General features: G+C 40.3%; 1 protein-coding gene and 1 long non-coding RNA gene across 3 annotated transcripts; both read right to left on the bottom strand.

Moving 5' to 3' along the window:
• Window positions 1–72: 72 nt before the first annotated feature.
• On the bottom strand, window positions 73–7488 carry creb1b (cAMP responsive element binding protein 1b). Of its 2 annotated transcripts, none has more exons than XM_034213494.1 (8): window positions 7325–7488; window positions 4645–4754; window positions 4342–4488; window positions 4139–4239; window positions 3525–3676; window positions 2492–2674; window positions 1001–1154; window positions 73–802 (listed from the first exon to the last, which is right to left on the bottom strand). In XM_034213494.1, exons 2-8 carry the CDS (start codon window positions 4744–4746, stop codon window positions 658–660), a joined length of 984 nt encoding a protein of 327 aa, XP_034069385.1. In that variant the 5' UTR covers window positions 4747–4754; window positions 7325–7488; the 3' UTR covers window positions 73–657. The 2 variants fall into 2 exon arrangements, with proteins under 2 accessions (XP_034069385.1, XP_034069386.1); XM_034213495.1 differs by having other exon boundaries at window positions 7218–7486.
• Window positions 7489–10865: 3377 nt separating this feature from the next.
• Window positions 10866–14440, bottom strand: LOC117544350. Its single transcript, XR_004568683.1, has 3 exons — window positions 14313–14440; window positions 12316–12481; window positions 10866–10912 (listed from the first exon to the last, which is right to left on the bottom strand). It is a non-coding gene; the product is annotated as an uncharacterized LOC117544350 (long non-coding RNA).
• Window positions 14441–22830: the final 8390 nt, after the last annotated feature.

Here is a 22830-nt window from a genome sequence, read left to right as displayed (position 1 = left end):
GAAAACTGTTTTTGCCATAAATATGATGATGGATTATCAGTAATCATTTCAAAGTGACACAGAGACATTGGATTAACCTTCAGCAGCGTTTATATGCGTTTTAATGCCATTAAACAAACTTTTGATCAGAAAACAGCAAAGGTAAGACATATTTGCCGTTTTGGCCCCGTAAAGCTAAGTTGTGTGTTGTCTGGTGCCTTCGCTGCCCTGAGTCTTGGTCGTGGAGTGATGATACTTATACCATTGGAATATGTGGAATCTCAGCTTTCATTTGATATCTTGTTTGTGCAGAACCGATGAAGCATAAAATATTTCTCCCGTGAGTTCTGTCGTGTGTTAGCATTTTTTTGCTTAGTGCTAATTCAGAGGCTTGGTATTACCCTTGTGTTTCGTTTAGATAAAAATTGTTAATATTGTCTGATAGCTGAGTTTCTTCCCGTTAAGTGGGTATGACACATTCATAGTTTGTTAAATGTTAAGAAGCCCTCAGACGCTGTTTCTTGCAAGATGTTGCATCATGGGGCTTAACTGGTTAAAGGAAAACTGGACTGGCCCGCTGTGTGCTAATTGGAGGGCCAGGCACACAGTATCAAACAGTCAAAGTATTTAAAGAGAACTGAAATGCTACTTAGCCCAGCTCGGTGTAAAGGACGGGAACTATTCAGATTTATGGCAGTAAAGGTCTTTAAGGGCTTTCAGTTCTTCGATTAGTGTCTTGTTTTGGTTCTCCAGGATGGCCACTCGGTTCTCCACACATTTAACATACTCCTTCTTCTTCCTGCGACATTCCCGGGCTGCCTCTCTGTTGGAAGGATAAGACATTGTCCCTCTGATTAAATTAGGGGGGATTTAGTGGAATATTTGATTAAATGCATCTACTCCAAACTGACTTCTAGGCCAGCTGGTTATGAAATGTGATATTGGGGCATTTCTGTCAAAAGGACAAAGCCATAAATTGAGACCAAACACACAAATACAAAGATTTCCCCATTTTTCTTACCTGTTCTTCATGAGGCGGACTACTCGTTTGCGGGTGACCTCCACTGTAGCGCCCTGGATGGGCAGGGCGGGGGACGAAGCCATGACCACCCCTGGGGCGATGGTGTTGGTGGGAGCTGCTCTGAATTGATAGGCCTGCATGTCACCAGAGGCGGCTGAAATGTGTGGTTGTCAGAGAGTAGATGTTAAGTCAAAAGTCAAAGTCAACTTTAATGTCAATCTTTCAGTTTGTGTGTACAGACAGAGAGATCGAAATAACGTTTCCAACAATCCCGAATACAAAAATACAAATATATATACAAATATGTATAAAATATGTATATCCTATACACAATCAACAATTATTAAATTGGTTATCTTGGTAAAAATCACTTTTTCTTGGAGAATCAATATTTTATAAGCTTGTTTGGATGAGTAACAAAAGTAAAGAAATATATATATTAGCTACCAACTACAGAAAATGAAAGAGAATAGAAGTGAAATTAGACTTTTTAGACCATAATAACATAAAATAGGTACATTAGAGAGTAATGAGTTGATGTGTTGCAGCCCTTTTACACACCACTCAGTTAATACTGTCTACCAGTGACGTGCGGTGAGGTTCATGGCTGGTGAGGCACTGACTCTTTCTTTTAAATTTGAAAGGATACCCAAAATCTAAATATTGGATTGTTCTTTCTTAGTAAGATCCCATTTTCATTACAATTGGGGTCTTACCTTGACTTGAAAATGAAGTCCATGCTATCCTTCTGGACAACAATCTCTAATACTTTTTTGTAAAAGTCCTCCTTATCTTCCTCTAGTTTCAAAAGTCTAGTTTGTTGTTTGTCTCTGCGTAGAATAACAGTAGCAACAAGAACCTGTGGGCTCACGTGCGCCCCCTTCAGTGCGGCAGAGGTTATGGCTGCCTCTCCAGGTGCTTTTTTCATTGCCGTTGTACGGCGAGCCTAAATATCATATATACGTGAAATAAGTTATTTAGAGACTATGGATGGCGGGGATACAAATAATAAAGGGATCTACAAACATTACATTGGTGACATACAGTGAGATGGTGCAGGCATGCGCTTAGGGCCCGCTCCAGCCAGTTTCTGTGGGGTGACGCATTCTGAGGTGAAGCAGAGCTCATCTGTGCCTCACCTTACCCCACAGTAACTGGCTTGAGCACGCTCACAAAATAAGTGCCCGCGTTAAATTAGTGCCCGCGCTCCAGCCAGTTACTGTGGGCTTACGAGAGGCAGAGCTCGTCCCTGCCTCACTTCTCATCGCTACCCGTAGTTGTAGCAGAGCTCGGCAAATTTGCTGATTTTGACTATAAAAAGCGATTGGAATCATACATAAATCACATTTACAACACAGATCAGTGGAGACATTTTATTATTATTACTATTTAGTTTTTCTTTAGTTGTTTTTCCGTTACATTGGAGTATGACAGGTGAGGCTCTGCCTCCCCTGCCTCCACTGACTGCACGTCGCTGCTGTCTACTCTCACCTTGGACCACCACCTGGTTACTGGGAACCAGAATCTGCTGGCCGTCGCTGGTCTGAGCGTACTGCAGGATGGTTGCCCCCTGCTGCGCGGCTGATGCGTTGCTCATGGTCAGAGTCTGGATGCCCTGGACTCCATCTGTACCGTTGTTAGCCAGCTGAATGGCTCCACCCTGTGTGATTGCAACTGTGTGTTGAGAGGGGACAAATTAGAGAATTCATTAAATGAAAATCGGTCCCTATGATATGCTCATTGTAAATTCCTAAAAAAATGTATTTGGATGAAACTTTTGTCAAGAGGTGTTTAACATTCATCAAAGATGTTGGAAGAAATGCACATTGAGACAATGAGTGAGTAAACAACAAGCTACTTCATTGAAGAAAATAATCAACCTCTTGGACTACAGCAAGAAACCAAAGGGCTGAAGCACCGCCCGGATACATCACCACTAGATGCTTTAATGAGGTGTGTAAAGATATATCTTTGTGTTTTTATAGAAGGCAGAAGCACGTTGACGGACACACAACTTGACATATTTTCAACTTATAAAGTTGTTGTGGCAACAACTAAGCAAACAATTGATAAGTTACACATTTACGCAGGTGCGTATGTATACGTATATGCACACAGTCTGTCCCTGCAGGTTTACATTTTTCTGGCTAAATTGTAATATCACATAAATGAATATACTTTTTAAGACATTGTGTGCTTGTTTGTCAGTGTTTCAACATCAGGAATAATTAGATTTGGTTATAAGAGAGATATAATTCAGTTTATATATATAGCATTTGCTTTTACTCCTCTGCAAACCATATATTGTGATATATTTTAACTTTATTAATTTCAAAAGAATCACAAGCCAAAAACGTTGGGTATCACAGCAACAGAGGTAAATCACAAAACATATTATTATAAACGTGGGTGAACCAGTATTTTCTAAGATAATTTTTAAATAGTTTACATGCATTAAAAATACATCCTAAACAATGTTTCCTTAACAGACAGAAGTAGGGGGCTCCATTGATCCATCACTTACTGTATTGGCCGCTGCTGGTCTGGTAGATGGGTGTGGGCATGGTGACGGTGGTGATTGAAGGTGTAGCAGCAACACATGAATCCTCCTCTGCCTTCTCCTCCTCGATACGAGGGACAGCCGGAGCGTCGGACGAAAGGTCGTTCAGGATTTTCCTGTTTGGACAAACCACCATGGGCCAGTGTTAGTGTGATGCTATGATTTGAGGTGGTTATGACAGACTTTTTATATACATTTTAAACTCACAATTTTAGTATTGATGGTAATTTCTGTCCCACAAACAAGTAATCTTCATTGTTTTGGGTTTTTAATGAAAAAGAGGGAGATTATTAAAAGAGCACATTGATTTAAGCCCCAGATTGTTAAAGCGTAGCTATGTTTGTTGCAGCAGGAAAAGTTAACTGTAAAAATGCTCTCTTGCAATGAAGACAGCTCTAAACGTTTTCTAGATAGAGTTAGAAACAGAACAGGGAGAAATGAAAAACAGCTTTGGTATGTAACCTGTAAGAAATTAAAAAGAAGCAACCAGAGTTTTTTATTATTAATAAAGTTTAAATATAGTAAATATAAGGCCCATGTTGTATGGTCAAATGAGCTTTAAAAACCTCAGAACTGACCTGTATGAGGGGCGTCGGGACAGAATCTCTCTGCGTTTCTGAGAGTCGGTCACACTGTCCACTGACTCCTGTGAATCTTCACTCTCTGCTATGGTGGAGATCTGAAACACACAAACAAACCTTCTCACTTAATGTTCTTTATATTGTGGCTTACTTTCAACAGCACATAAAACCAGTGTTGTAGGGGTGTCCGAGTGTTATACCTGCACAGTCTGGATCTGTGGGGACTGGATGACAGACGGCTGAGCGACCTGGATCACACCGTGCACCTGGACCGTCTGTCCGTTGGGAAGCTGGACCAGTGTTACCGTGGGACCTGTTGCTGAGGTGAGGCCCGACGTCATGGTCATCTGAAATTCAGAAGTGATGTCACCATGCATACTGCCATGTGCACTTATTTGTTGCATTTCAAATTGACATTGTTCAACATTTTTGGAAACCAACTGCACTTCCTGAGCAGAAAAGGGCTCCTTCTTTAACACCTAATACGTTTACATCCGCGTTACCTGGGCCAGAGTAGCGATCTGAGCCTGGGTGATGTGCTGGGTCTCCGTCTCAGTCACAGCAGCCTCCGCCCCCTGCTGAACCTCCACTGACTCCATCCTCATCGGTTGAGCTGCGGAGACAGATTTGGACAAGTGAAGCCGTTAAAACTCAATGTTTGTTTGCAGCAACTCAGAAAACCAAACAAACTCAAAGTACAGGCAAACGGAAATAAATCATACCCAACAGCTGTCAAGGGAACACATTTCTGAGTTAAATCTGTTCCCTTGAAAAAGGTTCATATTAACTCAAACAACTTAAATCTGTGCCAGAAACTTTTTTCTACTATTTTTGTTCTTTTTTCTATAATTGAATTGCTTGAGATCGAATATGACATGCAGTGTTGTTCTTTGATCTGTTTTTGGTGAAATATTTGCTGCTTCAATGAGAAGCTGATATTTATAAATCTGTCAATAACAACAGCTTAAGTTTCTATTGTTGTTACACATTTCTGCCACCATTCAGGAACAGGGAAATTGGCTGATCTGTTACACTAATACTCAGTATAAGGCAAGTTTATTTATATAGCACCTTTCAGCACACGGCAATTCAAAGTGCTCTAATAAACACTACAGGTATAGAATACATGAATAAAAGCCATACTGCAGTGTGAATATGAACAGCTCAATCAAAAGCGGCGGCAAAAAGATACGTTTTTAGTCTGGATTTAAAAGTATTAAGAGTTGCAGCGGACCTGCAGGATTCCGGGAGTTTGTTCCAGATGGTCGGAGCATAATAGCTTAACGCTGCTTCTCCATGTTTAGTTCTTACTCTTGGAACAGAGAGCAGACCCGTCCCAGAAGACCTGAGACTCCTGGATGGTTCATAGTTATGCAGGAGATCGTTAAAATAATTTGGTCCTAAGCCATTCAGTGCTTTAAAAACCAGCAGCAGTACTTAATAATCAATTCTTTGACAGACTGGAAGCCAGTGTAAAGACTTCAGAATGGGACTGATGTGATCCACTCTTTTAGGGTGTGTGAGGACTCGAGCAGCGGCGTTCTGAAGTAGCTGCAGCTTTCTAATCTATTTTTTGTGAGACCTGTGAAGACACCATTACAGTAGTCGAGTCTGCTGAAAATAAAAGCATGGACAAGTTTTTTTCCAAATCCTGTTTTGACATTAGTCTTTTAATCCTAGATATGTTCTTAAGGTGATAGTATGCAGACTTAATAATTGTTGTAATGTGACTGTCAGGTCTGAGTCCATCACTACACTTATAATCTCCTTCCCCCTGTAAAGTAAATGTTTTAATGATCATTTTAATGGCCAGCTGTTATCATTCACATTTCCATTGCACATATCAAACACCCTGGAGTGACTGTGCTGTTACGATGTATATGTTTTTAGTTCATTATATAATTAACTGTAATAATGATGACCAGTGGTACCCGTATACTGTATGTACAAGTAGGAATACTAGAGAAATACTCTTTTACAAAAATGACACAAGTCATGTGTTCAAAGTATTGGGATCAAAATATACTTAAAAAGTACTAAAAGTCAAGGTAATCATTATGCAGAAAAGCCCATTTCAGGATTATACACAAGATAGTATTGGATAATAATTGTTGATGCATTAATTGCTTATTTGAAATACTTTATGGTTGATAGCCATCAATTGTGATTTAAATGTTTATTTATGTTGTGTTGTGTCAATGGGCTAACACTTAGATTTAAATAGTACAACCCTGAAGCTCGTTTCCTTGTGTGAAGAAGAAAGAAAGAAAACTACTCAATAATAAATCAAGTACCACATATAAATGTATTTGGTAACTTTCGACCACTGATAATAAGTTATGGATTTTAACACATTAACCTGTATATATTTCATTTGAATAAGCAGCTTCTGAGCCTCAGTGATCTGATTTGAGGCGATAAAGTGTGTGTTGATCTGGGATGTTGTGATCTCACACTGTGCGTAGCTCCTCTCCGCTGCATGATTGGCTTTACACGTTTCTCCCTCTGCTTTTCAAAAATCACTTGTGTGACAGCAGAGCCACATGGCCGGGCGACGCCCCTTCCACACAGCGGCCATGTCCCCGGAGATAAGACACTGTTACAACTTAAATGACCAGATGGGAGTTTACTTTCCAGGCCTGAGATAATGTTTTTAATTTGCAACCAAACGCATCGGCTTACATGTAAGGCCGATTCATATGAATACACAATAATGGCCACTAGTAAAATGATTATCGGAATGTGTATAATCAGAAATAAAATATTTGAGATTATAAACATCCATTTGATTCGAGGAAGTAGCCTACATTAATGGACATGATGGGTTCAATGCGCCGTTTCCAATGAAAGCAGCGCAAATCTGTGCGCATAATGGCTGCATCATGTAACTGCACAGTCTGGCAGTTGCATGTAGGTAATAACAACGCTAAAGTCCCTATCATGTCAAATGACTTAACACACACGCACACACACACACACAAACACACACTGTCACTCCGGGTTCACTATCAAAGCGGCACATTTTCTCTGTTTCTCCCCAACAGCCGCAGCCTCCCCTCCCTCCCTACAAACACACCGCGGCGCCATGATCTCTTTGTTTCCTTCGGGCCGAACCCGACAACACCGACACTTTCTAGGGCTGAGTCCCGTGTCTCTGAGCCCCGGACACCACTCCGTCCTTACCGATACAGACTCCCTTCGTCACTCCCGGGCCTCCGGAGCTCCACTTTTATTCTGGCCGACACGTAAGAGCCCGCGTCAGGCTACACCTCCGCGTCACCGGGAACAACAACACGGAGATTGGAGAAGAGAAGGACGAGAAAGCAGATGGCGACACTAACCGGAAGTGTCCGATGTGGGAACGGAAAAGGCCGGAAAATACCGACGACTGGCGGATTCTAACGAAACCCTCCTGCCTTGTTAAGAGTTTGGCAAAGGTTTTTACAAAAAGCACTTTAATAATGATGTAACAAGAACAACGATAATCTGGTGGATAAACAAGATGGTATTAAGAAGTGAAGCCTGTTCTTAGAATTTAAGGGTCGTTCGGTTCAACTTATCAAGAAAACTGTTCCCCATTTGTATTGTAGTTGAATATGAAAATAGTTATCACAAAGACCTATGACCTTATAATGCGTTTTTATAATTAATCCTGAATTGTTTGATTTAATTTTATCCTGCAAAACAAACAACGTTTTAATGTCAATCGTTGCAATAATTTAGATTGAAGAGTTAACATATATTCTAAATTTACTTTCACTTTTAACGTATTTATTTACTTTATATGTTTATTTTCCTGATTGCTCTTACATACATTTACTTAAGTAGTATTTTCAATATAGGACTTTTGCCTTTATCATATTTTTTACAATCTGGTATTTGTACTTGTCCACCACATTTTCGGAGGCAAATATTGTACTTTTAATGGAGGCTGCAATTATTTGAAACACGAGTAGAATAAGATATCCGTCATTTGCCCCACATCAGGAAATGGACATGGCTCTTGGTTATTAGTGAAAGTTGCAGGCATTCTTACTAAAACCACCAGAGGGAAGCATGAGACCATTTTAATGATCACTCTGCAGCTGAAATGCAAGATATGAAGCACTACAAAAAACATGAACATTTCAGTACTTCACTTAGGCCTATTGTTTTGTTGCTTTGTACTCCTCGTTTATCATTGTGATCACCATATGTATTAAACCTTACTCTGTTTTAACCACACACATGAGAAAGATAAATATGCAGATATTACATGTATACTATAGTCACAGCATTTATTCGCTTTTAAAAACAGAGTTAACAAGTATACTCATTCAGATGTGACCAATTACTGTGATGTGGAAAGCAGTAGAGAAAAAGACACCAACAAAATCACCAACTGACTGATATTGATTTTTTTCTACACGCTTGCCGTTAGAAGAAATTAATCAATACCTTATTTAGCCTAAAATAATTAAGAAACATAAAGTTAATGATTGAAATAATAACTTCTTATTTTTCTTTCAAGCCTCAGACTGCAAAGCATCATATGAAATCTATCAGGATATACAGAGAGGCAGCCATTGGGTTTATCTCCCCAGATGGTGGCGCTGTAGAGCTGAAAAAACTCTCCCACCATGTGCTTCTCAGTCTGCCTCCCCTCCTCCTCCCCCCCCCCCTCCTCCTCCTCCTCCTCTCCTCCTCCTCCTCCTCCTCCTCCTCCTCCTCCTCCTCCTCCTCCTCCTCCCTCCTCCTCTTCCCCAGCGCGACAGAGATGCTGGTGTCATCACAGATATGGAGTTTATCAAGGCAATTCCTTTTATAATCCTCCTGATGCTCGTTGCCGGTGTTTTATCTGTTTAATAGCATTTTACTGCGACAAGCCGTAAAAAACACCCTTTTTATTGTGACACCAAACACATTGTTTGGGGAATTGACCCTGCCTGGGTAATGAACAGCAGTGAATTTGCAGCCAGTTATAAAAAAATCAGGAGGGGAGGAGTGTGGAGGGGCTGAAGGGGGGTGACAATTTTGACCCAAAGTCAAGAGGAGGAATATTTTACAAAAAGGGGGAGGAAGCATGCTCCATTAGAGGTTTTCAAAAAGGCTGATATAGCTCTTCTGATTTTGCAGCAGTGATATCCATTAGTAAACGTTTTAACAAGTGCAACATGTTTAACACCTCTAGTGCCGTTTTTGTCATATTTTTGGAATTATCATCTGAAATACTGCAGTATTACAGCGCTGAAGAAACATACATATCAAAATGATATGGAACGGCAATGGTAAATAAATGAAAAACCCTAAATAACTGAAAGATAACATAAAAACAGAGGCTCCCGTATAACATTATTCAAACCATATGCCAATATCTTGTTGATGTGTACTCATCATTTTTAGGTGGTCATAATTCAAGACAGAGTAAAAAAACAAACATGACATGTATATTTCTTATGCTTCATCATATACAGTGAATGACAGACGGAGAACTCATGATTCTCTTGTGGGAGAACATGTTAAAGAGAAGTGGGCTCTCCATGAAATAAAACTAATTTTACATGCACACGCAGACACCAAAAGAGAACAAATCAATAGAAGCATTTGGTCTATTATCATAAACACACAGTGTGTTTGCAAGTTGGTGTGTGTGTGTGTGTGCGTGTGCGTGTGTGTGTGTGTGTGTGTGTGTGTGTGTGTGTGTGTGTGTGGGAAAAATTGTGTTTTTATCTCCAGATGGTTGACTGAGACTTGGCTGGTTGGTACAGAGTTAGAGAGAGAAAAGCAGGCAGAAGGCGTCTTTTCTACTTGAGCTCAACAAAATGTGTGTGTGTGTGTGTGTGTGTGTGTGTGTGTGTGTGTGTGTGTGTGTGTGTGTGTGCCAAGTCTGCCAACCTGCCTGCCTGTGACCGTGTACATGTGTGTGCGTGTGTGTGTGTGTGTGTGTGTGTGTGTGTGTGTGTGTGTGTGTGTGTGTGTGATTGACCTTGAGGAAGGAGGCTCAGTTGGAGGAGAGAGGGATGAGGAGCACAACTCCCCCCCCTTCACCTCCCCTACCCCCGCTGTGCCTCCCCCCTCTGGGTAAAGAACGACTGGCTTCTCATCCTCCTCCTGCCCTCTCTTTGCTACTTCTTTCGTTTCCTATCCATTTCTTTTATTTCCTCTTTCCTGCTTGTTCCTTCCGTTTTCTTCTCTATTCTTCTCTATTCTCCTTGTTTCCTTTTCCCTTTCGTTTCCTCAGCTTGTTACTTTTCCTCTCATTGTTTATGTTCTTTCCCCTCTCCTCTCCCCTCCCCTCCTCTCACCATTGAATGGCTGTGGACTCCTCCAACAATCCCTTTCAGCAGCCAAGGTGCTCAGAGAAGAAAAGAAACACAGCCATGTCTAAAGAAAAGGAGAGCAGGGAATCAAATGCCAAACTAAAAGCTATTTGAAAGCCTTGGAGACTGCAGGATGCCCGGGGGGTAATTTAAAAAAAAAAAACCTGCCACGGGAAACGGTCAAAGAAGGAGGTGTCACAGTCTGTCTGCGATATGCTTCATATTCACAAAGGGTCCGAAAACAGCGCTTTGATTCCTTCACAACACTTCTATCAGCATGTTTCAATGTGTTCCAGACTGGGTTTTCTTTTATAGGATTTGGTTTTGTTCTGTTGTCCTTTCAAATAATGCCATGGACTTGGATTTTCATAGCGTGTTTGTTAGCTGCTTCACATTTTCTGTTTAGTCATTAAACTCACCTTTGTTTGAATATCTTCCGTCTTTCTCTTCCACTCTGGCACTGTCATACTCCCTTTAAAAATCATATGGTACAGAGTGACAGGGATCCAAGTTAACATTTGGGTATTCTGAAAGAAGAAAGTGACACATTTTCTATTCTGCTTTACAGGCAAGAGCAAAACCAAGAAGACAAAACAGATGGGATGCATTTCCATAATAGCACATTATAACTGCAGTACAGCACACGGTTTTTAAATAAGTACACCATTACAAATAAATTACCCCCAAAAATGATCAAGTGACTTTAACCTCTGCCCTTGCAATAAGAAATAAACCTTTGCTGACATGTGTACGTTCTACATGTGCTCATGATACGGTACTTGTTCAAAGAAATCTTGTCGTCTACAAGAACATCCAGTTTCATACAATGTCACTCAGATCTAATGCATGCCCAGTAGCCAACAATAATATAAGCTTTGGAAAAAGGGTTAAACTACGAAGCTGTGCTGAGCAGATAATTACGACACAAAGCAGTCTGAGGAGCAACATGTGTTAGCATTTAGCATTCAGCACCATCTCATTAAGCACTGTGCCCTGCCTTACATTCACTTTATGACAACACATTTGAACTGGTTAGCTTGACAAACAGAGATCCAGCAAAGGCACAGTGGATGAACAGACTGTGTTGTTCGTGGGTAGCATTCAAATAACAGTACGTTGAATAAATTAGATGTTAGCTCTTGATATTTTGAAGTAACAGCCCTAAATCATGTTTGTAGGTATGCAGACTGCAGACTCTTGTGGATATGAGCAGCTGATAAACATGTATATCACATAGACCCTTACGCCTCTGCGGATATTAAATCTAATTTGCCCTTCTGGTGCTGTGTCTGTGATATTCATTGCTGAACACTATAACACATAATTGTGGAAAAACACTTTGTCGACCGATTAAAGAGCTCAAGGGTCCCTTTATGTCCGAGAGATAAAAAAAAATGGGAAACAATGAAAGCCAAGAACGTTTCCTCGGAAATTCGATCAAAAACAATAAAAACACAAAAAATCATAGAAGCGAGCTTAAACAAGTAGAGGGGTTCATCCCTTCGAACAGTGTTCACAAAACTACTACTCAGCAGTACATAACACACTACTCATGTATGACATACTGTACATCTTTTTAAAATGTTGTTACCTTGAAAGGTACTATACCGTGAAATTTGGATTTTTCGCCCATAGATCACCCTCTCTCTCTCTGTGTGTGTGCTAGAGGTGTTACTGTTTACACTCGTCTATCTGCACACACACACACACACACACACACACACACACACACACACACACACACACACACACACACACACACACACACACACACACACACACACACACACACACACACACACACACACACACACACACACACACACACACACACACACACACACACACTACTCAACTCAACTCCTACCAACTTACCTGAAGCCTCGTAATTCACTGTTTGTCAGCCACAGATCTGCATGATGTGCTTGTTGAGGACATCCTATGTGAGATGGGAGGGTCCGATCAAGTCTTAAGAAGCAGAACGGTGTTAAGATACTCTCGTTTTGTCGGCGCCATCCATCTTCTCCTTGTTTCCACTGACCTTTCAAAGAGTGGAAGAGGAGACACGAGAAAAAGCGAGAGGAGACCTTTATCAATGGAGTGTATATCATAATTTCCCTCTTTGTCTCCCTTAAAAACGTGCTGTGAGTGTTCACTAACTAGACTGGTGTCCCCTGCTGCGTAAAAGCTGTTATATCCCTTCCATAATATAATTAGCTCTTCAATTATGATACCAAATCTGAAGTTAGGCACTGATGTGTAGTAAATAATCCTTAGAGGCAATAGATAGAAGCATGACATATAAACTTTAAATTGTGAATGAAGTTTTCAAGTAATCCCATTGACTAAACTCCCCCGCCCACCTTAGCTACTGTTGCTATGTATTTCATGCTTTGTGGTATAACACATGTGTAGTTTGAAATACCATAGTTAGAAACCCACATTAGCGTTTAATAAAAAGAAACAAAGTCAACGTTTACCGGTTAAATATTACCATATGCATGACTCCTGACAAATATCTCCTTCATGCTAAACACCCAGGTACATTAAACTAAACAACCAACTAGATTAAGTAACATTACATTGTATTCCTACATCTTACAGCCCCAATGAGAATATTTGTGCACTGACAAGGAACTTGTTTACTGCTTTGCATCCAGAGAGAAAGAACATCCATCTAATTGTTCTGTTTGTGCATCCTCGATTCTACATTTAATGTCCGAGCAGAGCAGCTCCTCATTTCCCCTGAGCGGAGACTGAGTGCATGCAGAGGAGGAGTGGGAGGCGAGAGGAGGAGAGAGGAGGAGAGAGGAGGTGAGCGGCGGAGAGGCCTAAGCAGGGCTATTTTTACGAGGCACATAATAAAGATATGGAGATGAAGCATCTATGTGCTACCTGAGGACCCTCTCACTGCTCCCAGTCTGGCCCGACTACCTCTACTCTTGTTTCTGCTCTCCGGCTCCCGTTGAGGAGGGAGAGCATGCTGAGATGAATGAGAGTAATAACCCTACTGTCAGGAGAGCGAGAGAGAGCGAGCAGTGGGGAGGGTCATGATGGTGTAAACACAGGAGCTAAAGCTTGCAGGTCTGCGCTTCTATTTTTACTACAGCACAGCGGGGGGGAGGAGGGGAGGAGAAAATGGGATGGAGGGAGGGAAGAGGAAGTGGTATGGAAATGGGATTTCTGCATTATTCATGGGCCCGGTAGAGGAGAATGGACGGCGGCTGGGACATCCTGCACACACACGTTTGTACTTAAATACTCATGAGGACGCTCAATGACATAAAACATTCCCCTGCCAGCACCTTAAAGAGTAAACCCACGGATTTTACATATTAAAGATCTACTTATCATACCTTTGTAATAAATCAAACGTGTAAGGGATATACAGAACACATGCATTCCATCTTTCATTTTGAGTGAAAAACTGTGTTGAGAAGGAAAGCTGGCACTGGCTGTAATGTCTGCAAGATAAATACACAGCTGTGAGATTTAAGCAGCATGAGTATAGTTTATTTAAATTAAAAACTATTAAAAAAAACATCCTTCAGTTGAAAAATACAATAACATTTAAAGTGTAAGGAGTTAGCTAAGATTTGTATGTCAGTGTGTCTTACTATAAGAGCATTTGTTTGCTTTTATATTAGTAAAAAGGAAAGTCAAAATAACCCTGCATTTTGTTCCTTTTTTGTTTGTGTTTGTGTTTTTCAATTGATATTTATTTGTGTGTGCACCTTGTTCAGGTGTTTTTGTCCTTGAACCCTTTCACCTTGGTCATATGCATCTCATATTCCACAGCAAGTTTAAGGATTTTTTGATATCAATATTTGATGCTATGATATCCTTGTGTGTCTTTGTACATCTCTACTAACCTGTTTGTGTTTGTTGATGGATGCCATATTATTTACATGGATGAGTGTCCTTCTCAGGGTTGTGTCACGCTCAGTAAAACCCTCTGTGCTGTAACTGTGCAGTTTTTCAGCTCTCTGCTCCCTCTTCCAGACTGGCAGAAAGATCATGTTTCCTCACGATTGATCTTCAAGAATCACAACACGTTTATGTTACACAAACTCACATGACAGTGAGATTTAGCAGTGGGTTTGTTATATAAATATCTCTGCCTGCTAATGTAATGTATTACATAAATTCTGGGGTGTCATGGAAATAAACAAAAGGACAGTACAGAACTGGGAGACATTATCCAGACTACAGAAGTAGGAGTGATGATATTTCTTTCAAGAACAGATATTTTAGATTTTCTTATGTACAAATGGATGGAAGATATAGATTGCAAATCAGTCATTATCATATGTGCTGGTTTTATCACCTGCATTATATTTAAAACTATTGATTATCTCATCTTACTCTTGGCAAAAAAGTGAAAAAGCACATCACTCAAAATGTCGGACTGTTCATTTAAGGTAGTACATCATCTTTTCATGAGGGCTTTCTTCTAAGTAGTGATATCAAACAAAGATTTCAGCTGGCATAGACAGGAAGAGTCTTGCACCGCCTGAACTGCAGTCTTGTATTTATGTAACCCTGTTGTGGGACGTTTCACGATCTATGATTTATAGTTGGTTGTGGTAAAACTGTGGCGTTAACCTCACTCACCTTGGCTCACCTCCATTCCATCCTGGGACCTGAGCAGGCAGCAGCAATGTCCTGCAGAGATGCAAAAGACAGAGAATGAGAAAGAGACAGAGAAGAGATAAACAGAGTTTGTGAAATATATCTGCAGCCGCTCGGCAGTTGACCAGGATGCTGCTGCTGTAACGTCCTTAGTCTGACTGGCAAGGCTTGATGCTGATCTGACAGCTCCTGCTGATGAACTGTGGAGAGAAGGGAACACACACACACACACACACACACACACACACACACACACACACACACACACACACACACACACACACACACACACACACACACACACACACACACACACACACACACACACACACACACACACACACACACACACACACACACACACACACACACACACACACACACACATTCTTGTTGCAGCACCCCCAAATCACCAAGATCTAATCCAACAACATCATCTGATCGACATCATCTGTCTGTTTGCAAACTGCGGGCACAAGTCAAACTATTACAGTACAAGCCCTAAACCACAATTACTAAAGTAGATTAAAATAAAATAGTTATTTTTTGCTATAACTTTACAAAGAGGACCTAATTTTTGAAGTTGTTTACAATAAAACAAACACAAATAATTGGCTTTCACACTGAAGAGCTCCAATGCCCACTCACACACACCAGTTTGGGAATTAAGTGCATTGCTCCAACCTTTAAAACTCACTGCCTCTTACGTGTTAAACATGTGTGACATATGTGACAAGTTTTGACGTTTGAAGGTGACACGTCGTTTCGGTGTCGTGCGCCTGCTCGGCAGCTGGTCACTGATGAGCGTGTTGCCAACTGATGCCAGAGAAAATACATTGGAGCTGATCATCAGAGCGGAGAGCAGACGTATAGATGTATCAGTTTGTCTCATCTTTCTGTCAGACATCTCCTGTGTTGTCACTGTCATATGAAGGTGACAAATAATGATCATCATCTCCATTTTATACCTCATATAAAACCTGATTCCTTGTTCATATGATAATCGGCTTACTAGAGAGAGCTGGATGTAACCTGATACATGTAAACAAACATCATTTACACATTCATCCATCTGATTAACATCCATCAACATTCACACTCTCGGAGTCAATGAAACTGTGTTCAGTTATTATGAATCCACCAGTAATTCCAGCTTGATTAGACAGCATAAAACAGAAAACATAAAGGGCTAATTAGTCTATAGAATAAACAGGGATTAGAGAACTGTGTTTACTGATGTTTTTCTGTCAGACACTTTCCCTTTAATCTTGTAAAAGTAAACTCATAATGTAACATAAAGCAGAGAAAAAATAACAAAATGATGTATAATCAGTACTGACAGTCTCAAAGCCCTTTGATACTTTGATACTGTGTGGTATGTTTCTTTGTGTGTGTGTGTGTGTGTGTGTGTGTGTGTGTGTGTGTGTGAGAGTGTGTGTGTGTGTGTGCAAGTGTGCAACTGGAATAGCAGGTGACCTGTTTTAGCATTGAGGCCCATAGTGCTACGTAGAATGGAATACATATGCGTGTGTGTATCTGCGAGTGTGTGTGTGTGTTTGTCTAGCTAATCATGTGTGGCTGAGTGCACTCAACAACAACAACACCCCATCACCAGACAGACAGGCTGGCCGGCAGGGACCCCTGTCCACCATCTGTGTGTGTGTGTGTGTGTGTGTGTGTGTGTGTGTGTGTGTGCGTGTGCGTGTTCGACTGGTGGTAGTGATGGTCTGGTCTCCACCTGTCCCCCCTGTCATTACCCAGGAGGTGATGGAGGGGAACAGAGACAGAGTAGAGGGGAGGAGGAGAAGGAGGAGTAGGTGAAAAGGGGAGAACAGTGAAGATAAACAGAAAAATAAAAGAGACAGAAAGAGCAGAGACCTCAGTGTGACATAGTCGCAGGGGAAGAAACCAGAAAGAGACATTGAGAGACTGCAGAAAAGACCTGATGTGACAGAGACAAAGAAACAGGATGCAAACCGACAGACTGTGATGTGGATGTGAGGGAAAGGAAGGATCAAAGAGAAATGATAAGGGGATGGTGAAAGCAGTGAGAAGAAAAAGAAAGCTAGCAGCTCTAAAAAAGATGAAGAGGCCCAACAGTCTGTTAAAGCGGAAAATAAAAACTGGAAGAGCAGAGCAAGTCCGATGTTCAGACAGCCTGATGACAGAAAGCTGTGAATGTGACAAAAGTTAAGCTGTTGAAATATGACAAAAATAAAAATACATATTAACTGAGAACTGTTAACCCTGATTAACTGTAGCTATGTTAGAAATGGTACCAGCAATTACACAAATATTTAGAAACAACTGGCCATGAAGGAAGTGTAACACTGACATTCTTGTTTTTGTATCAATTGATGAAAAGGGGCTTCATTTATCTTCACTTAGATGTGGAGTTCCTCAAGGCTCAATTCTCGGACCCATGTTATTTCCCTCCGAACGCTCTTTCGGATGACATTATCTGCTGGTTTGGTTGTGAATAGTATCATTGCTAGGCTGATTCTACTGCTATACAGACTTATGCCACACTTTGAGCCTTAACATTTTATTTTCAATGAAATGGCATGCGCAGTAATGCCTGCACTCAAAGCCGTAATTATATCAATTCAAATCAAGTTTTATTTATATAGCACATTTTTAAACGATTTTTGGTCGAGCCAAAGTGCTGTACATATAATAAAAAATAACCTACAGTAAAGACACTTTACAGCAAATACAACAGCACAGTTTGTGCAGAATATCACGCTACAGAAGTTCTTGAAATGTCCCTCAATATTTTTCAGCAGTTCAAAGTTATTGTTCATGCTTTTTGGGGCTATTTTTTGTGACTCTCTTAACACAGGGTCAAAACAAAAAGAGGTTTATGTCTTTTTTAATAATATAACATTACAGAGTTTAATGCTTTTGCAGATACAGCCATTTTCAGTATCTGATTTATTGTGAACATACAATACAAACAATAGGTTGTTGCTACTATATTTCCTCTCTGACTTGACAAGGATAGCTTGATAGTTTACCTCAATGTCTGCTTAACTGACCATATTAGGATTACAATGAATGCAGTATCTCTTTAGCAAATGAATGCATAATGATACTGTTTCTCTGGATATCACTGCTGCCGGGCTGTTTCTGTGGGCGAGGGCAAACATTGCATGGTGAATATGGTTCTTGCATATTGGTGTGATGAAGCAGTTCATTGCCCATCTGCTTGTTTTAAACTCCCTCCATATGGAGGAGCACTCACAGAAAAGATAATTCATTGTTTCCTTGTATTCAATCTTGCTTCATTTGTAGATCCATAAAACGGTGATACGATACCAAAAATGTTTCTGTTTCTGACTTTGTGACCACAGTAATTAACACAGTGTTTTTGCTGTGGGTGAAATACAATCCTAATTATTTTAAGTTGTCCTTGTTAAAGATGTAATGCTGATATAATAAATGTTAATAAACAGGATTCTTTTACAATTTATATCATTTGTAACACATGTAAATATGTCAATAAATAAATGGTTGAGTTTTTGCAATAAATACAATCAAATATTAAGGATATAATACACATAAAAGGGTATGAAATGTAATGTTTTTAAGAGCAGATTTAACCTCAAACTCATATGCACTTTGTTCTTCTGATCTAGAGGGTTAACACAGGGTTAAATCACACAAACACAAACACACACTTCCAGGAACCCTCCTGTCCCTCAGGCTCACCAGGATTCAGATGTCATGAGTGTATTCTCCCCGGATCAGTGGGAGGTCACGGTAATTAGCACATTTCACACTCGTCTGCCAGCACACACACACACACACACACACACACACACACACACACACACACACACACACACACACACACACACACACACACACACACACACACAACACACACACACACACACACACACACACACACACACACACACACACAAAACACACACACACACACACACAAACACACACACACACACAACCACACACACACACGTCACTGAGACATGTTAATTAATGACTTAAGACAACAGAAATGAGAACCACTCAGAGTTTTTAGTTGAGGGTTACAAGCTTGTTTATGACCAAACGTTAGAAAATGACACGAATGAGCATATAGAAATAGATAGAGACACAGCAGCGAAAGAGATGAGAGAGAGAGGAGTCGTGGAGAGAGAGAATATGAGAGAGAGGAAGAGAGAGATGAGAGAGGAGATTAAGAGATATAGAGAGTGACAGAGAGAGCAAGAGAGTGAGGAGCTAGAGATGAGAGACAGGAGCTAGCCCTTAGAGGAGACTCCTAGCTCAGATCGTATCTCTCTCTCTTCTCTCTCTCTCTCCATCTCTCACTCTCTCTCTCTCTCTCTTCCTCTCTCTCTCTCTCTCTCTCTCTCTCTCTCTCATTAATTTGTCTCCCTTAAGGTACCCCTCTCCGATGCTCTCAGTTTCCCCATCAAAAACACAGACGAGTTAGTTTCGGCAACATTCAAATTAAAAAATGCATAATCGTAAAGCTATACAAAACAAACATAATATATAAAATATAGTCAACAATGCTATTTGCACCAGTTTTTTTTTAATGTATAGCCACATTGGCTATTTACACCCTGTTTTATATAGTTACATTGGAATATAATTAATGCACACTCCACATAGGAAAACCCTCCTGCTTTTTGGTATGATAAGACAATGCTGTTAAAATGACAATTTGTATTCATTTAAATAAATAATCAGCACAAGTTTTAGATGTGGTTCACGGGTAACTCGCAGATATAAATCATTTGCATACAAAATATGTTGCGTACTTATCAGACACCTGCAAACCATTCAGAATCAAATCATGATAATAACAAAAAAATGATTCTCTATGTTTTCTGTATTGCAACTTTTCACAGCTGTTACTAGGCAACAGTCAGATTCCACTTGTTGCGGTTATAATTATTCCAAGCCCGACAAAGATGATGTTGACGCAGAGGTCTAATTAAAGACTGTTTTGTTGCTAAATCTAATCTATAGACAATACATAAATGGTAAACACACTGACTCACTGTGTGAAAACAATGCAGAAAAAGCAACAAAAGAACCATGCAGGCTTAGCTGTTTTTATTTAACTGCCTGTGCTCTAAATCTATGTTTCCTACCCCAAAATGATAAGTAATGAAAAGAAAAGGTCCAATTATCCTGTGGTGTGAGCGGGATCAAGTCCACATGAAAAAGGTCAAATTGCTTTTTGACTACAACAATAAACTTCATTTCTAACACACACACCCAAATTCCCAAAAACCAATGGGAAACTGAAAGACACATCGCCCTAACCTGGCCTTGTTTCAATATTGAATTTGGCAGTTATTAATATATATTTTTTTTCCCCAGGTCTAATGAAACGATGTAATTGAAGCTCCTTTCTAAAGTATCTGCCTTGATATCCTGCTGACATCCTCGTGGATTCATCTTCTTATTACAGACACATGCATTTCCTAACATTCGGTCTATATGCTGTAAATGTATTATCTCTTCGATTTACACACGGCATCTATTGCACGTCTGTCCGTCCTGGGAGAGGGATCCCTCCTCTGTTGCTCTCCCTGAGGTTTCTCACATTTTTTCCCCTTAAACTGTGGGTTTTCTCTGGAAGTTTTTCCTTGTACGATGTGAGGGTCTAAGGATAGAGGGTGTCGTTTTTCTCATACTGATATTCTGAACAATTGTGCTGTTGTATTTGCTGTAAAGTGTCTCTACTGTAGGCTATTTTTATTATATGTACAGCACTTTGGCTCGACCAAAAATCGTTTATAAAATGTGCTATATAAATAAAACTTGATTTGATTTGATTTGATATCAACAACTCAAGTTAATGCAGGAAGATTAATTTAGAAATAAATCAATAAATGATGGCAGCTTCGGCCCTGATAAGGTGTGTAATTTAACCAAACATAAACTACAGCCTGAGGCATTTACAATAAAGGCAGTGGTTCCCAATGTGGGGGTCAGAATGAGGCAGAGTATTTGTTTTATTACGTAGCTTAAAACACCACAATGCCTTTGTACACCCGGGCGGAGCTGCTAGCATGGCTGTGGCCTCTTGTGTTTGTTTTTATAATCAATGTATCTCTTCGATCATAATGTAAAACCACTCTGCACTACTCCTGAAAACAAGCGTTATTCCTTCAGTTTGAGCATCTTGTGTTTTCATCACAGATGATCTCTCTGTGAGACGTGTGTATAAAAAAACTCTGAATAAAACATTCAACAATATCTATTGATATTGAAAGCCTCCATCCTCAAACATGACATTATTATGAGACTATAAACATCAACCAACCCCTCCTCCTCCTTCTTCTTTGTACAGGGATAAAGCCATGTTACTGAATTCTAGGCATGCTCCCTCATTGATCCGTCTTCACTCATATTGCTGTGTTAAATTGAGTGTAAATGGATGGCACGGAGCTGTAACACAAAAGGTCGGAGGTCAAACCCTCAGGATCCTAAACAGCCTCAAGCAGCTGCTGCTCCCTTTGACCTGGGGACCTTGATGAAAGAGGTTTGGAGGACGAAGAGAAAATGAGGAGGACAAAGGCAGGAGATGGAAGAGAGAAGAGACTGACGGACAATACATCAGTAATGCACCTTCAAACAAACATGGAATACAGTACATCTCTTTCATGCATAATAACACTGGTACGTTTTAAAATGAGGAGTTGGCCTTCAATCAACACTCAGCGAGCAGATTACACCCCCAAGCTTTTCAAAGAATATTCTTCCCGGTGGCCTTGCTTTTCAACGTGCAGAACTGAGCTTTTTCAAAACACAGTTGAAAGGATGTTAACCTTCAGATCACTGCACTCGTGGTTAAAGCATTTACTTTGGATGTATAAGACAAGCCAGGGACTCTGCTATACTGTCTGCTGAATAAACATCACACCTCTTACTGATTGTTGAAACTTGAAGTAAATCACTAATGAGTACTTTTTGATAATATACAGCATACAATATATAAATATGTTTGGACTTCTTAAACTACAGCAGATCAACGTTTTTTAATTCAGCTAAAATATATATTTCTATATTTCTTCTAGTGGTTATTGTTTTGGTTTGTGTAGCCTGTAACCTGTATTATTCTGGTTCACTCTCACCTTTATAGTTTAGTTTCTGGAACAGCAGACACCTTTTTCCAGTGAAAAGGTTTAAACATCTGACTTTGAACATACCTGGACCAAATGGCAAATTTAGCGACTGTCCAGTAAACAAAGTGGACTGTTTAGCTGCTGAAGACATTTGTCTCGGGGTGAACAAAACTACAGCAAAAGGAAATAGAAACTAGACTTAGATTCACGGTGGTCAGAAACATGCTACCAAATGCTTGCTAAAATCCTTAGAAATAGCTATTTTCTTTTGACCTGTTTGCCATATCAATTTCAAAGATCATTGTGACAAAACAAAACAGCTACTGCAAGTTAACGGGACTTTCCAAGAGGCCATGATTAACGAACCATCCTTACGTTTGTCAACCCGCAGGCAGTCCAAACAACAAACACAATACAGGAAGGTTACACTATAGGGACTCAGATACTGTCATGCAACAATAGCTGGAAAGCTACAGCAACAAAGCAAAAATAAACTACCTAGCAACAAGGTGTGGGGGGCAAAGAGCAGGTATGTATACTGGATGAGGTAATGAGGTAATGAGGAGCAGGTGTGCAGGTGGGTGGAGATGAGGTGACTGGGGAAGGTGGGACACGCTAAGGGCATCTGGAGGACAGGTGCAGGGGG

This window comes from Gymnodraco acuticeps, unplaced genomic scaffold (genome assembly GCF_902827175.1).
Source record: "Gymnodraco acuticeps unplaced genomic scaffold, fGymAcu1.1, whole genome shotgun sequence".
NCBI lineage: Eukaryota > Metazoa > Chordata > Actinopteri > Perciformes > Bathydraconidae > Gymnodraco > Gymnodraco acuticeps.
This window is presented reverse-complemented; position numbering and strand designations above follow the sequence as displayed.

What these genes read in the sequence shown, in the direction of transcription:
- creb1b (XM_034213494.1), bottom strand. Translation starts at nt 4,746, where the DNA reads ATGAGGATGGAGTCAGTGGAGGTTCAGCAGGGGGCGGAGGCTGCTGTG. An exon ending in GACCAGCAGCGGCCAATACA is followed by an intron (nt 2,675 to 3,524) that starts GTAAGTGATGGA and finishes CTCAACACACAG; the next exon opens with TTGCAATCACACAGGGTGGA. An exon ending in GTCCGCCTCATGAAGAACAG is followed by an intron (nt 803 to 1,000) that starts GTAAGAAAAATG and finishes TCCTTCCAACAG; the next exon opens with AGAGGCAGCCCGGGAATGTC.